Source organism: Diabrotica undecimpunctata, chromosome 6, assembly GCF_040954645.1.
Source record: "Diabrotica undecimpunctata isolate CICGRU chromosome 6, icDiaUnde3, whole genome shotgun sequence".
Taxonomy (NCBI): Eukaryota; Metazoa; Arthropoda; class Insecta; order Coleoptera; family Chrysomelidae; genus Diabrotica; species Diabrotica undecimpunctata.
In genome coordinates this window covers 140,472,440-140,489,928 of record NC_092808.1, presented here as the reverse complement: position 1 = coordinate 140,489,928, position 17,489 = coordinate 140,472,440, and the positions used below count along the sequence as shown (strand labels likewise).

Here is a 17,489-nt window from a genome sequence, read left to right as displayed (position 1 = left end):
AATTTTTATGTACAATGAATTAAGGACCACCCTGTATAAGGTATAAGATTATCGAATTGGTTTTTAACGGTTATGAACTCTACAAAATAAATTTATTTAGTACATTAAAAGTGTATTTACATACACACATATATGTAAATATACATGTTTTATTTTTACATTTTTAACAGAATATGCAAGTATTTACCAAAAAAAAAACAAAAAATTAACAAAATTTATTCACTCGTATAAAAATCTTTCAGTATATTTATAAGTGCTTTTAACGTTTCCAATAAGATTATCGTTATGATAAACTGCCTTCTTGTGTTAAATCGGCAGGTTAAATAAGTACCGCCCGAGGGGGTACGAAGCAGCAAGTAGATAAAATCGTTGTCGTGTACTTACCCCTGGGCTGTTAGAAAAGCTGGTGACGGCATCCTGAGGTTGTTTTCGGGGTGGCTTACGGATCCCCCTGCGGGCTCGAGCTTTTGCTGCGTAGTAAATTCGTATGTACACAAATACCATGATGCAAGAGGGAATGTAGAAAGAGCCCAACGCGGAGTACACCACGTATCCCGGTTCTTCGCTAAGCTGAAATAGAAACAATCACGTTAATTGAATTTCTCCATCAGTATTAGCTGGAAAAAAAAATAAATTAGAAATATGTTATCTTTTATTAGAATTCTTTAAAATGTACAGCTAGACTAAAATCAAGTGGCGTAGTATTTTCAAAATAAAAAATATTATTTTATTTAAACAGTAAGCTTATGAAACAAACTTTTTTTATATTAAAACTACAGAGACATTTAAAAAATCTTAGTTTAAGGTTATGAAATTGTTTATTTATAGGAAACGAAACATTTATGTCGTAATACTGTTTTGAAGCTCTTTTCTTGTGGCAGCTTAATGCAATTGCTGGTTTTTCCTTATGATTTACCATGAATTGCTAATAGGAGAATTTTTCTGTCATCATTTTATAAAAGGATCACATGCTACGATTTTTCTGATGAATATTATTAAGTTAAAGTAGTTTTTATGTAATCAGATAAACTATTTTACAATAAAGTTGTCCCAGAAACGCAACGCAACAATATTGGCAATATTGTTTTAAAATCATCTACTGTAAAATGTATAATGTATGTCTAAATTGTCAAGAAGAAGAAGAGAAGAAGAAGAAGAAGTTTATGTATTCAAAAATAGGGAACGCCCTAATACATACAAAATTAATCAATTTATAACATTAATACATAAGATAAAAATAACAATTACATTTAAAATATAGTACCTACACTTATTAAAAAATATAAAACAATAATTAACATAAAATATAACTATAAAACAACTACCTAACTATCGGTGCTTTTAATATGGTCCATTAATTTGCTTTTAAACATTTGTATAGATGAACAACTTTTAACTGTTTGAGGAAGCTTATTAAAATAATCAAAACCCTTAAACATCAAAAAGTTTCTTGAAGCTGTCCTTTTTGTTTTCACAATGTGTAAATTGCACTTACCACGAGTAGGGTAATTGTGAATATCACAATTCCGTGTGATAAACTCACAACAGTAAGCAGAGGTCAAATTATTTAGAATTTTATAAATGAACACCATTGTAAGGTAAAAGACCCTTTGTTGAATTAATCCCACTGCAGCATGCTAAGCATTGTTGCTATAGGTGTATATCTACTTCCATTAAGAATGATTATCATTCCACGATTTTGTAATTTTTGCAACTGGGCCGATTGATTTAAATTGATTTAAATTGAAAAACTGTAATTTTAGTTGAAGTTGACAAATTTTTAGATATTTGTGAAAAAAAGTATAATTTTTTAGAAATATTTTTTAATAAGTAATTAAAATGGTCATTAAAAGACAATAAATTATCCAATTGAAAACCAAGGTACTTAATTGTTGTGATAATTTCTATTTTGTCATTGTCAATTTGAAGATTAATGATATTTATATCAATATTTGAGTATTTGTATAAAGTTGTTATCATCATAGCCTTCGTCTTTAACATAATTAACGTTAGTTTGTTGATCTTTAAATATTTATTAACAGTCTGCAATGCTGAGTTCATTTTAGATACAGCATTTTCCAAGTTTGAATCAAAACATGCAAGTAGGGTGTCATCTGCATACAAATTAAAGAAATCACATTTAACAAATAAGTTTATATCGCTTAAATACAGTATGAACAAAAGGGGTCCTAAGACACTACCTTGAGGTACCCCAATATTGACACTAATTGCAGAAGAAGTAATATCATCAATCCTCACTTGTTGCTTTCTATCCAATAAGTAATCTTTAAACCATTCAAGAACATTTCCTCCAATACTATAGCCTTCTGATTTAGTGAGAAGTATATTACGATCAATAGTTTCAAAAGCCCTTTTTAAATCAAGGAAAACTACTACTAAATAATTATCATTGTCCAACTCAGACCTAAATTTACAAAGTGACAGTTGTAGTGCAGTTTCGCATGAATAATTTTTACGAAAACCTGACTAAGTATTCATAAGATTTCATTTTTATCCATGTGATCCATGACTTGATCATATACTACCAATTCTAATAATTTCTGAATGGGCGGAAGTATATTTATAGGTCTAAATTCATCCACCTTAATAGTATTATTAATTCGCAAAATTTGGTATTGGAACAACTGTAACGATTTTGAACAAATCTGGAATTTTTGATGATCTAAGAGAAGTATTTATAAAATTTAAGATAATGTGACCACAAGTGACAAAAAACTCTTTTAATATTTTGGAGTTTAGTATTTTATTAATGTAATTCCTATTATCTAACGAGTTAACCATGACTGCCAAGTCACTCAGTGACAGTAACCAAAATTCATGTATGCTATGATACAAATTCTGATTATGATAACTCCATAATTCTTCAGAGTCGATGGTTTCAACAATTTGCTGAATACTAGAGACAAAATACTCAAAATACCAAACTGATGCACCATTTCAACTTTGTCACTCAGAATTCATAACTGATTCTGAACCTTAAATTCAATGCGATAAGGGAATTTTTGACAATTATTGTTAATTAGTGTTTTTAGCATTTATTACATAAGTCCAGAGTTATTTTTATACCTATCAATTTAATCAAAATAATATTGTTCTTTTTTGCTTTTAACATATTAACTACCACATTTCTTGCTCTTTTAAAATCCTCCCATTTGGCATTTCTATCACTTATGTTAGCAGTTTTAAAATTTTTGTATAATTTGTCCCTAATTTTAATTTTACTATTAACTTCATTATCAAACTATGGTATGTTACTTTTGATCTGACATGTTTGAATAGGTGCTATTTTATTTATGACCGACTGACTGTTTGATAAAATTTCATTGTAAATAGTATTGACATCATTATCATCATCATTGGCTTTTACAACTCTTCATGAGTTTTTGCCGCGTTTACTATTGCCTTCCATTGATTCCGATCCTGTGCTATTATTTCCCATGGCCTTACTTCCATCTTCTCCAGGTCTTCCCTGACTGCGTCTTTCCACCTTTTTCTAGGTTTTCCTGTCGATCTTCTACCATCTGGTCTTTTCCAAAACACATTGCTAATCAGTCTGTCGTCATCACTTCGTACCAAGTGGCCTGCCCATCTTAATCTATTGGCTTTTATGTATCTTACGATGTTTCCTTTCCCGAAGAGAGTCTCTATTTCATTGTTGTATCTGCTCCTCCATTCATTTGTCACGCTGTCCCTGCAAGGACCATATATAATTCGCAGGATTTTGCGTTCCCATTCTAATAGCTTATTGATTTCTTTCTTTCTCAATGTCCATGTTTCACTTCCATATGTCACTGCTGGTCGTATTATGGTTTTGTACATTTGGATTTTGGCACGCCTTAAGAGAAGCTTTGACCTCATTAGATGTTGAATGGCAAATAATGATTTATTCTCCGCCAGTATTCGTATTTCAACCTCCCGTTGTCCTGTGTTTTCACTGGTAATTGTTGCTCCTAGGTATTTGAATTCTTTGACCACCTCAAAATTATGATCGTTTATGGTAATGTTTTGTCTTATTCGCTGTCGTTCCTTTTTTGATACGACCATGTATTTAGTTTTTTCTTCGTTTATTTTCAGGCCTACGCTTAGTGTTGCTTCTTCAAAGTTCGATACTATATCCTTAACTTTCAGTGTTGTCTGTGCTACTGCATCTACATCATCTGCAAATGCGAGAATAATCTTTGCTCCTCTGGCAGTTGTGTCTGGTTTGACTCTGGTATAGATTTTTCGCATTGCATATTCCAATGCTAGGTTAAATAGTAATGGGGACAGCGGGTCTCCCTGTCTGAGTCCGGTGCTTATGCCGAAAGCCTTTGAAGTTTTGCCTCCTATTCTAATTTGTGCAAAGGAATTGTTGACACACATTCGCGCATTTTGAATATATAATTATATTATATAATATATAAATACAATTGACATCAGTACAATTTAAATCCCAATCACAAGAAAGTAAATTCATTTGGATTTGATATATTTTTTCCTCGTTAAGACACCTGTAACGTTTACTAGAGATATTAAAATTTTGAAAACTATTACTAAAACCGACCGATATTATTGAATGATCACTCAGCTTAGGAGTTGAATGAACAAAAGAACTAAACAGATCATTATTAACAAGAACATAATCAATTAAGGTTTCACTAAAGTTTATATTTCTAGTAATTTCCATTACTAACTGCCTAATGCCACATTGTTAAAACATTGCTTTAATTTTTTGGGTGTAAAAGCTAGTACTTGAAAAATCCAAATTAAAATGACCAAGTAAAATACAATTGACGTTACTTTTATATAGTTCATCAAAAATATGCTCTAAGTTATCTAAAAATACTGCATCAGAACTAGAAGGTGAATGATACATGCCACCCAAAACAATCTTGTATGAACCAATGTCTGTATGTCAATATGAATAAGTCACATAACATAAATGACTAGAAAATTTTTTTATCAACTAACAAAAAAAGACAAAATTTGTTATATTTAAAAATGTTTGTATTTTAAGAAATGATATTCATGAAGCTAATCTTACACAACAATGGTATAAGTTCTTTTATATATATTTCAATTCCATTTTATCGTCCTTTCTATTTATAATATAAAACTTTACTACTACAATCTAAAAAATCACACACTGCAGCTTGTGAAGAAGATTACTGGTTATGTTTTCCTGGCGGACCAGATAAAACGATGCACAATGAAGATCACGTCCATAAAACGTGACTAAAATGGTGCCTCGTCTTGGCGAGCAATATGAACCGTCGGTTTTATCACACATTTCTTGAAAACTTTCTCAAAAATTTAAATACAAGTTACAAATATCTAATATACAGTAACTTCAACTTTTACGTAATATAGAGTTTTCATATAAGTTCAATAATTTGATAAAAACAAAACACTAATTAATTCAATTAATATTTTACCAATATATTGCAAAAACTTTAATTATAAATAAAAAAATTTATTTCTATTGTTTAAATTTTTTCTCAGCGTTTTGTCTAGGTTCTGAAATCCCTTCACCTTCTAATAGTGTTAAAATATACAACAGGAGTACAAGAAAGTAAAAGAAATGTTAAATAAATGTTATTAAAATATATTGATCTAATACCTTACAAAAATTCCATTACATATACAAAAAAATAATACTAAATATCGATATGGTTATCACCTACTCTGACAAATTTAATCCCTCTCAATTAGTCTTCTATACTAACTGTTTGAAGAAGGAAAAAATGTATGTAGAAGGAAAAAGAGAGAAATGTTGAATAGAAAAATACAACAAATTACAGATTATAATAACAGAAGAGAGAAGATTATAATCAACAGTTTGCAAGGACAAAAATGGGGCAATTATAGCGAGACAGAGGAAATAATGAAAAGGTGGAAGGAGCATTTTAAAGAGTTGTTAAACCCAGGAAAAGAACAAAACGAAGATAAATAAATAATTCACCACACAGCAGAACAACTAGTTGAGCAACCAACATTGGAAGAAACGATAAACGTCATAAAACATAAAAAAAATAGCAAAGCACCTGGCACAGATGGAATAACTGCAGAACTGATAAATAATGGTGGACATGCGCTTTGGAGGCGTATCCATAAACTAATCAACTGCATATGGCCACTAGAAGTCATCCCAGAAGATTGTAAAGTAGGAATCATACTTCCTATGTACAAAGGGGGAGACAAACGACTCTGCAAAAATTATAGGGGCATAACAGTTTTAAATGTAGTCTACAAGATATTATCAGGAATTATATACAGCCGCCTGGAATCGTTTTCGGATAAGATTATTGGTGAATACCAATGTGGCTTCAGACCAAAGAGGACAACTATAGACCAAATACATATGTTAAGAGGTATACATGAAAAATGTGTTGAATATAACATACCTATTTACAACTTGTATATCGATTTCAAGCAGGCGTTTGATGGAGTAGATCGACAGAAGATGTTAAAGCAACTATCTATGTTAGGGATACCCAATAAGTTGGTTAAACTTTTACGAATGACTCTGGAGGGTTCCAAAGCTATGGTGAGAATAGATGGAGATGTGACGCAGGCCTTTGATATTGAAAATGGAGTTAGATAAGGTGATGCCTTATTTTTGCATGCCTACAACAACACTTTTTAATCTAACTTTAGAAGCTGTTGTTAGAAAACTAAATATAAATGGCTGTATTAATACAAGATCAATGCAAAAATGCTCATAATGCGGATGATGTTGCCATAATAAGCCGCAACAAAAGGGTATTAAGCGAAAAAGTTATAGAACTGAAACGAGAAGCTGCTACGTTTGGTCTATATATAAATAAAAGCAAAACAAAATATATGGAGTGCACAAAATCGAATGAACATGAGAATCTGAAGGTAGACAACCATACCTACAAATATGCCTCCACTTTTCCCTTTTCCCACTACCTAGGCTCAATAATAAATGACAACAACAACATCAGTCAAGAAATACAAGCACCGATTCTTAGCGGTAATAAGTGCCTTTATGCATACGAAGACTTAATGAAAAGTAAGTTACTGAATCGTGAGTCTAAGCTGAGAATCTACATAACAGTAATTAGACCAGTGGTCACATATGGATGTGAAACGTGGACCCTCTCAATCACTGATGAAAATCAACTGAGAATATTTGAGCGCAAAATACTAAGGAACATATTTTGACCAACCCAATGCAGCGATGGTTCGTGGAGAATTAAAATGAACCACGAGCTGGATGAACTAATGCAGAGCGCAGATATTGTCAGATTTGTAAAGTCACAAAGACTAAACTGGCTTGGTCACCTAGAAAGAATACCAGATAATCGAGCTGTAAAAGTACGACGTAGAGAGGGATCTTAAAACCATGAACATCAGGCAGTGGCGAAGAAAAGTGTCCGACAGGGTAGAATGGAAGAACATTGTTAAGCAGGCCAAGACTCACAAAGGGTTGTAGCGCCATTAGAAGAAGAAGAAGAGGACTAACTGTTTGAGCTTATCAACAACGAAACAAACTTTACAAAATTTTATTAAAGACTCCGTTTCAAAATTAAACAAGATTGTTTAAAATTATTAACCCCTGGATTCTCGTCTAGAACTCGTACGCTAAGCGCCTGCCTTAGATCTGCTCCCAAAACCTAGATCTCTTGTAGCTCATAGATCTTTCGTACCGAAATAAACTTCTCTATCCTATGGATACTGCGTTTTCTCAATGCAAATATAAACATAAAAGAAGCCAAAACTGCAACCACTTTTTTTTTTAAATAAACACTTTCGACAAATAAGATTTTTTTCTCAACCCAAACTTAATACTATATAAACACACTCGACTTTTAGGTTATTCTTTTTACGGTACAGGAAAAGATGATATTTTCTCTACTTTAAAATAAGCCTATAACAACAAATTATCTTTCCAATTTTTCTTTTTTAACCAATCACAGTCTAGCATATTTAAACAACACAAAATTCCATTTCTTTCCTTTCTCTGAAATATCTTAATTATATATTTTAGTTTTTTTCCTTTAGCAAACAACAAAACCGCTTTTCAAAAATTAAAATTTTCTCTCTTGCCAGCTCTCGAAAACAAACAGATAGCTAGTCGTTTGGACCTTTCAAACCATTATTAACCTTACTTTGTTTAACTACTTTAATTAACTTTCTAACTCATGTCTTAATTTATATTTTGATAGCAATCTAGTATGATTTGTTCTTTGAATACACAAACCACTTTCAGCAGAAATAATCTTTTAATATGCACTGATGACTTGCTTACATCTAGAAAGACAATCTTTGTCAAAATTTTCTTCTCTGGATTTCACAAATTTAATTGTGAATCATAACAATATATATATCTTCTTCTTCCTATGCCGTCCCCATTAACGGAGGTTGGCGACCACATTTTTAAAGGCTTCTCTATCTTTTGCAACGTGGAATAATTCGTCTACAGTCATGTTTGTCCAGTCTCGAATATTTCGCAGCCATGACTTCCTCTTTCTACCTATTCCCTTTTTGCCATCGACTCTACCCTGCATGATGACCTGCAGAAGACTATATTTATTATTTCTTAGTATGTGTCCAAGGTATGCAGTCTTGCGTACTTTTATCGTTCTCAACAATTTTTTGTCTCGACCCATTCTTCTCAGCACTTCCTCATTGGTGACCCTGGCAGTCCATGGGATTCTCAACATTCTCCGGTATATCCAAAGTTCAAAGGCTTCAATCTTTTTCACTATTTGCGCTTTTAGTGTCCATGTTTCTACCCCGTACAATAGTTGCGACCAGACGTAACATTCAACAAACCTCAGTCTCAGCGCAATATTCAGATTTTTGTCACAGAATATGCAAATATTATATATATATATATATATATATATATATATATATATATATATATTGTTATGCTACGTAAAATTAAAAATAATATTGGTTTGCTCGTAATATATTTCAAATTATAAAATACAATAATTCAAAATATTTCAACTGATAAACTAGAAACGATATTTCAAAGAAATGAAAGTCCATTATCTTTGGATTACCTGTAGTAAACAAAATTTGAGATATGCATAAATTATTTTCTTTGTAAAATATATTCGAGTGTCGTGAGGAAGTTTAAGTGAAGTGAACAATACGACCGGGTTTTCCAAATGGACTTGTACAGTGAATAAGACAATAGAATCGAAATATTTAAAATGTATAATTCTCCGTTAGTTTTTAGGAATTTGTAGAAACGATTAGCATGTTAATAGTTTTTAGGAAAGTTATAATTGTAGTTAAGGTTGTTGTTTGTTATCTAAATGGGGATAAATATGACGAACTTTGATTGGCAAAGAGTGAAAAAAAGTGGGAGAGATGGAGGAATGAGAGTTTAGCTAGATTTTAGAGGGAAAAAAGATCATCAGTTGTTTTCAAAGGGTGCAAGGCGAACAGTCGTTGTTCTTTGGCGGTTACCAAATGATAGTAAGCATTAGAAGTGAATGTTTGTGAGTTTTCGTGGACTAAGTGTATCCTGACGGAAGCTGATCCAGTAAAATATTGTAAGTCATACTTTTCTACTTATATATTCCAAGAGTCACTGTTCAGGCCGGAACGAGAGATTCAGTTTATCAAGAGGAGAAGGGGCTAGCATTTTTTTAACGATACGTGCATCTGAAGGAGGTCATTGAAGACGAGAGGCTCGCAATAATTTGTTGTAAGATTGCTGATTACCTAGAGAACTGCTAACAATAGATAGTGTAGGCTACCAGGAACAAGGATTTGGACAACGCATCATCGGAGAGATATTTTTTTTTCACCATTCGGCAGTTTTTCTTTATCAACAAAGTTTTTTTTTTATTGCTTCAGGAAAGATAGAAATATTTATCAGGAGATATAGAACAACAATTTTGATTTGAAATTTTAATTTATATAGTGTATAACATTAAATTTTGAAGGTTCACGTACGTAGAACAAAATTTTTTTGATAATCATTATATGAGATATTTTTGTTTAAGATATTTGAGTGTGGATTTTATTTCAATATATAATTTTGTATCATATATGACTATTATTCCGATATATCTTAGACTTTACCTATCATATGTAAAGCATAGATATTGAAGCACGAATATAACCCTGAGATAAGAGAATTAAATAGTGTGATAAAATCATAATTGCATCATTTAAATAAGTTTAATTAATTAATTAATTAGCTAATTAATTTCTTGGCGCACCTCTGACTTTTAATATCACATTAATATATATATATATATATATATATATATATATATATATATATATATATATATATATATAATGAACCAGAAGTATTCATTGTCAACTACAGGTATGGGTTTTTACCAAGAGATTCGATCTACTTTTGGAACTTTAGCTGGTGAGAAAATGAAATCATGGTCACGAAATCACATCAAACTCGCCAAAGAATATAACCACAGATGTTTTCTTTTAAAATGTAGAAAAACAGGATTGTTACCACCATATATCCAACAAGTCATAAAGCCAATTCAAAACTTCTTTTATGGACAAGACATCCATAATACACATGAAAAGCAATTCAGGTTAGGAAACAAACTTTTAAATTCAGAAATTTGTAATAATCACAAATTAATAAAAAAGTTAGAGTCATTAAACAGTTCATTAAAATTGGAAATTTCAAACTTAACAAATAGTGACATTTTTGATAATTTTTATAGTTCTCAACTTAGGACCTATAACAGAACTTTTCATGAGACGAAAGAAAAAAATCTTAAAAAATTTAATAAATTATTAAATAAAGAACTAGATTCTAAACTTAAAACTAATCCTAGATGGATTAAAAATCTTTCTGATGTTAATATACCAGATGATATTGTGAAATTTCTGTCTCTAGGTCCTAAGTTGAGTATTCAACCACAAATTGGTAAAGATATCTCTATAAAAAGAATTTTAGCAGACATTGATAACATTCTTGTAAATGTATCTGATAAAGACACTAAAACTATCCTTACAGCAAGATCAGTAAATATTTTAACGAATTTAGTTAACAATTCCAAACTTAATAACTCAATATTTAAGCTTTTATTAATAAGAACTAAAAAATTCTTAAAACAAAATCCCAATTTGATAGTCACAAGATCAGATAAAGAAAACATCACTGTTATTTTGGAAAAACAAAAGTATTTAGATCTTTCGGTTGCTATAATAGAAAATGATACATCATATACCACATTAAATAATCATTATCAATTAAACAAAAATGTAATAAAGTAGTAAAATCGTTGTTTGACAATCAAAAAATAGATGAGGCCACAAAAAAGAAATTATCTAACTATAAAGGTATATCTGGAAAGTTTTATTGTCTACCAAAGGTACATAAAACCCCATTGTCTGTTAGACCCATTTTAGCCTCTATTGGCACACCTACAGAAAACATTGCTAACTACTTAACAGATATTTTAACGAATGCATATAATTGTGATAATGAATACTATATTAAAGACTCATTTCAAGTTAATCAATTATTTAATAACATACAATAGCCAGAAGGCTACGTGATTGCAAGCATAGATGTAGTATCCTTATTTAGCAATGTTTATCTAGATATATTTACACTTGCCATTAGTAATAAATGGGAGATTATTGCTCAACATTGTAACATTGATAAGGACACATTTTTCAAACTGTTAACTTTTCTTTTCAAAAACAATTATTTTTCATTTAACAACAAATTTTACAAACAAACTTTTGGTACACCTATGGGGAACCCTATATCACCAATAATTTCCTGTTATGTAATGGACCACATTAGACACCATCATCCTTGTCCTACCTTATAAATTACATTTTATAAAAAAATATGTTGATGACATAATATTAGCATTACCAAGCACAGGGATAAATGATATACTTTGGTATTTCAATAGTTACAACCCCTACATTCAATTCACATTAGAATGTGAAGATACTACAGGTTCAGTACCTTTTTTAGATACCAAGTTAATACGAAAAGGTACCCATTTACTGGTTGATTGGAATAGAAAACCTCTCAGTTCAGGCAGATATCTCAATTATTGGTCATACCATAAATATTCAATGAAACTTAATTTAGTTAAAGAAATGAAAAATCGTGTCCTTAAAATCAGCGATACCGCTTTTCATACAAAAAATCTAAAAATCCTTTATAACCAATTCATTGAAAACTCATACCCAAGTATACTACTAAAGAAAATTTGTTTAACACTTCACAAAATTTAACTAGTCATTTAAGAAACGAAGAAAATCTGTCTGTATCACAAGATAGAATTGGACCTGTAGATCCTTTACCAAAACAAACTACAATTAGATATGTATCTCTTCCATACATTAAGGACATTGGACAGAAACTAAGTAGAATTTTTTCATCAATTAATAATATCAAAATTGCACATAAAACGGTACTAACAGTTAACAAAGTTTTTTCTAAACTTAAAGACCAATCCGCACTCTTGTCTTTAACGGATGTTGTTTACTGTATACCGTGCGGATCATGTGAACAAGTATACTATGGTCAAACATCAAGATGCCTTAAAGACCGCATTACATCCCACAAGTCAGATAATAGACTGCATCCTGAAAAAAGTGCATTGGGTGAACATGTATTTAAAAATGGACATCAGATAGATTATAATAACATCAAAGTAGTAGAACAGGAAAGTAACATCACCAAAAGACTTTTTCTTGAAATGGCCTACATTTGCCAAAATAATAATGCAATGAATCATAGAACAGATATTGGTCATCTAAATGAAATGTTCTCCTATTTGTTACTACTAGATAAATGCAATAATAACACAAAAAATAATTTATCAATTGACATTTAAAAGAATTTTTTCAGAATAATGACATGTATTAATTTAGAATAATTAAGTGTTTTTGGATGTACAGTAATTTTTAAAATTTTTAAACATAAAAATAGGTTTTATATATTAAAAAAGATGAGAGACTATGATAAATTTTATCAACATTCTAATACATCTTCGTTGATACAACCTCATTAAGTTTGTAAGTAGTGAATTTTTTAATTAATTATACCAACGCCAACAATTTATTCATCACATTTGTAGCTCCCCTGATGAAGGACATAACCAATGTCCAAAAGCTTGGAATAAAAATTTAAAAGAGTACACGTTTCATTTTTTATTGCTGCAAACCCACTATTTAACGTTTACTTCTTATATATATATATATATATATATATATATATATATATATATATATATATATATATATATATTTATCGTATAAAACTTGCTAGAAATACGTGTATAACGAAACTTTATTGTCGAGTAATAACTGTTTCTTAATTTGGGAAAAATTGATGGTGACTCCCTAATGGGCATTTTTTATTTTTACATAATTACATACCCATTCATTAACTAGGTATGCAGTTTTTTGACGGCTCTATATTTTCAAGTGCTAAAATAATTCATTACAACCGTTATGGAACTACAATGAAAACATTACCTTATTTGCAGCAATTTATTTTACATGTTTATTCAGAACAAAAATCTTTATATTGCATAGTTACACAAAAATTTAATTGCAATTCCACCAATTATCAATTAATTAAAGCAACATAAAATATTTATCGATATCTATAGACCATCACATGTTCGCTTCCCTCAGTTTAAACCACAATTCAATTAGAATCAACAATTACTGGCAATGAAACAATCTAACACAAATTTAATTTTGCTTGCATTTGCAAGCAAAATAATTGAAAATGAAATTGAAATTGTTCTATTACTGGTATGTATATTGAATGTTTGAAATTTTAATGTTTTAGCTACTGTTTATAACATAATTGATATACTTACAGCAAAATAGTGAAACAATTTAATCAGTTATAGAAAAAATTTGGTCAATAGATTATGTTAAAAATATTCTTAACCTCTTTTCTTGTGGCATGTCTTATGTGACATGGAAAGTTAAATATTATGGTTGTATGGGGTTAAGCCACAATTTATTGTGCTGAAAATTCATCATCATAAGTGGCTCGACAATCCGTTGTGGATCTTGGCCTGCTCACAAAGAAGTCGCCACTCCTGTCGATTCCTGGCAACTTCCCTCCATCTTCTAACCCCTAGAATCTGTAGGTCTTCTTGCACATCATCAATCCATCTCATTCGTGGTCGTCCTCTGCTTCTTGTGCCCTCTGGTTTTGAAAATGTTAATCTCTTCGTGTATTCGTGATCTGACATCCGAGCAATGTGTCCAGCCCATCTAAGTCTCTGCACTTTAACGAATTTCACAATATCTGGATCGGTGTATAACTGATACAGTTCAAAGTTGTATCTTCGACGCCATAGCCCATTTTCATTTACGGCCCCAAAAATCTTTCTAAGAATTTTTCTCTCAAAAATACCAAGAAGTCTTTTATCATTTTGAGATAAGATCCACGTTTCAGCCCCATATATCAAAACTGGTCTTATTAAGGTCCTGTATATATTAAGCTTTAGTGCACGTTTTATATTTTTATTTTTTAAATGTCTCTGGAGGCCGTGAACAGTTCTGTTTGCTATTGCTATGCGTCTTTTTATTTCGTCGCTTGTCGTGTTTGTTGCGTTTACTAGCGATCCAAGATATGTAAATTCTTTGACTTGCTCAAAGGTATGGTTGTTAATTTGAATCTTTTGTTGGATATTTCGAGGGTTTTTAGAAACCAACATATATTTGGTTTTTTCCTCGTTTACCACAAGTCCTAATTCACTTGCTGCGTCCGCAAGCCTTGTAAAACACTGCACCATGTCTCTCATACTTCTGCCCACTATAACTATATCGTCAGCGAATGCGAGAATTTGCGTCGATCTATTAAAAATAGTTCCATTCATTCTAATATTTAATTGTCTGATTGCCTTTTCCAAGGCAATATTAAAAAGCAGACACGCCAACGCGTCTCCCTGTCTTAGACCATTATTAATGTCAAAGAACGTAGAATTTTCTCCTTCAATTCTAACGCATGAGCTTACGTTTTGCATTGTTAGGTGGGTCAACTTGACTAACTTAGGTGGGATTCCAAAGTCTATCATTGCATTATATAATGCAGTTCTTTTAGAGAAGAACTGTGCTGAAAATTACATTGATAAATACCGTTTAAAGTTCCGATTCCTACGCCAAAAATCATTTTCAAAAAACATTAGTTAAAAAATTGTGCGAAAAGTATAACGAACAAATTGCTGTGATGAGTTATGTTTTTCAAAACTGATTGTTTACTCACTGGACCAGAGTGTGATGTTGGAATATCAAATTCTGACTGTTTTGTGTGTTCTATTGTTTGTATAATGTGTGTGTTACGTAGATTTATTCTTTGTATATTGTGTGTTGCATATGTGTTTTGTATAATAGTTTATAATATAACAGGCATATTTGCATATCTGAGATCTATCGAAGTCTCTGTTCTTGATACAGTTTTTATGCTCATTTATTCTGGCACTTAGTGATTTCTCGGTTACTCCGACATATAAATTGTTACATTCACAGGGTGTTTTATAGATGCAGTTCTTTGATTTCTCTTGTGTGTTGTTGGATTTGGTTGTGGACAAGATAAATCTTTGCGTGTTGGCTTTTTTTTAATGTTGTTGTGATATTTTTTTTCATTTTTATCCATTCTTAGAGATTTTATTGTTTCCATGCTTCGTTTGCTCTTCTAAAATATATGTTCTGGTCTATTTGTTTATACATTGTTTTATTTTTAACTATAGCACTGTTTTTTGACATCCTTACAGCATTTTGTGTAGTATTTCCGGTGTCTTCTGTCTCTGCTACATTTACTCTTAATTTACTCTTATATGTTTGCTCCAACATTCATTTGTATTCCTTCGATTTCGTATTTGTTTCCCCAAGGCATCAATTGTTACTTCACCTACATGTTCTACTTTATTTCGATACTTATTAAGGGCAGACGAATATTAAGCTTTATGTCTAATGCCATTATCTATAGGAATGCTGTCGACCAATCTTTAGAATATTTATAATCTTTTCTCATAAATTTCTTGATACTATGGATCTACTAGATTTTTGCAATGTATGGCAATGAGAAAAAGGTTTATGCCTTTATAATATAATGGCCCGTTCCACATTTTGCATCTCTGACAAACCTTAACATCGTACATCGGTAGCCGGGAAGTTTTGGATATAATGCATTCGGTGGCCGATAGCCTGTCTGGCTTAATCTACCGACTGTATGAAAGACCTTCTTTGCACTCCATTACTATTAATTTTATTCTCAACAATTAGTTTTTTCCACCTTTTTATTCTTTTTTGGATGTGTGTGAAGTATCTGGGTTACGACTTATTTATTTTTGTTGACATCTTGTGTTGCTCTATAATGGAAATAAAGCGAGTATTTGTATACGATATTCATATTTTTTAGTTACTCTACATAATGAAGTTATCTATATTTCTTTGGTTCCCATTAACGGCTTACTGCATATATAGCAATGAGAAAGATGAGTGTATTTAATAATATTAGTATATTTGTTGTAATGTATTTATATAATAATATTTGTTGTAAGTTTTTCCATAAACGCATTAACTATGGTTGGTATACTCATATCAATTTTTGTATTTTCTTTACTAAAATACAAATTTAATCGTAAGAAAAAATTATTTAATTAAACTTACGGTTTTGATTAAATACTAAATTAAAAATAATATTCACACCACCTTTTCAATTTAAAAAATTTAGATTATTGAAAAAAACCGTCGGTAAAAAGTTTTCTTAAAGCATTACAAGTTACTTGGGGTAGTCTTTTATCAGGCAACTTCCTGACATAATTGCTTAACGCAGAATGAAGTTTAGAAATGTAATTGTATTACTGTCTACCGTCGCAGCCTTTGGCGAAGATTTAATAAGTATAGAGAACTTTAATAACAGGAAAAGTTTACAAGGTTAGTATCAAAAAAGTTCCTGAGCACTTCCGGTCGTCTTTAATTTTCTCTCCTTTTTATTAAACTTGCGGACAGCCAAAGACACGCAAGTACACCTTGGAAAATATTTATCTCTCACAAACATTTAAATTTCCGAGAATTAGTTTTTCTGTTAAATTTAATCTGAAATGAAATAAGTTAGTTTTGAACTTCTTGAGCAAAGTATTCTTTGAAGGAGTTTAAAAAGAATACTTTATACAAAAGACCTTTTGCTATTCTATAAAAGAGAACAGACTTTATGTATAGGATAATTTATAAATAAACTAAATTTTTTCAAAAGATATTTTAATTACATATACATCAAGAAAAACGCAAATGCAAAAATAAGAATGCAAAGAAATATATGCTGAGAATTTCAAAATTTGTTAGTAAAAAGTCTAATCTTAAACAACAATACCTGACATAAAAGTGCAGGATTATCTTAATAAGTACAGACTGCTCTCACAGTTGTTGGACAAAAAAGAGATAGCGATAGCCACATTTCTAAACGTACTTTTGAGTACTCTTTCACATAGTTCAATACTGATCAACCAGTTATCAATAAG

The 17,489-nt window shown here is 30.8% G+C and overlaps 1 protein-coding gene across 1 annotated transcript in view; it reads right to left on the bottom strand.

Moving 5' to 3' along the window:
* Positions 1 to 17,489, bottom strand: part of LOC140444647 (alpha-2B adrenergic receptor-like) — a 110,380-nt gene that overhangs the window by 90,827 nt on the left and 2,064 nt on the right. Inside the window, exons 2-3 of the mRNA XM_072536409.1 lie at positions 2,212 to 2,425; positions 385 to 570 (exon numbers count right to left, since the gene is read on the bottom strand). Of these exons, the coding sequence (XP_072392510.1) occupies positions 385 to 570; positions 2,212 to 2,425 (400 nt within the window). The remainder of the gene's footprint in view (positions 1 to 384; positions 571 to 2,211; positions 2,426 to 17,489) is intronic.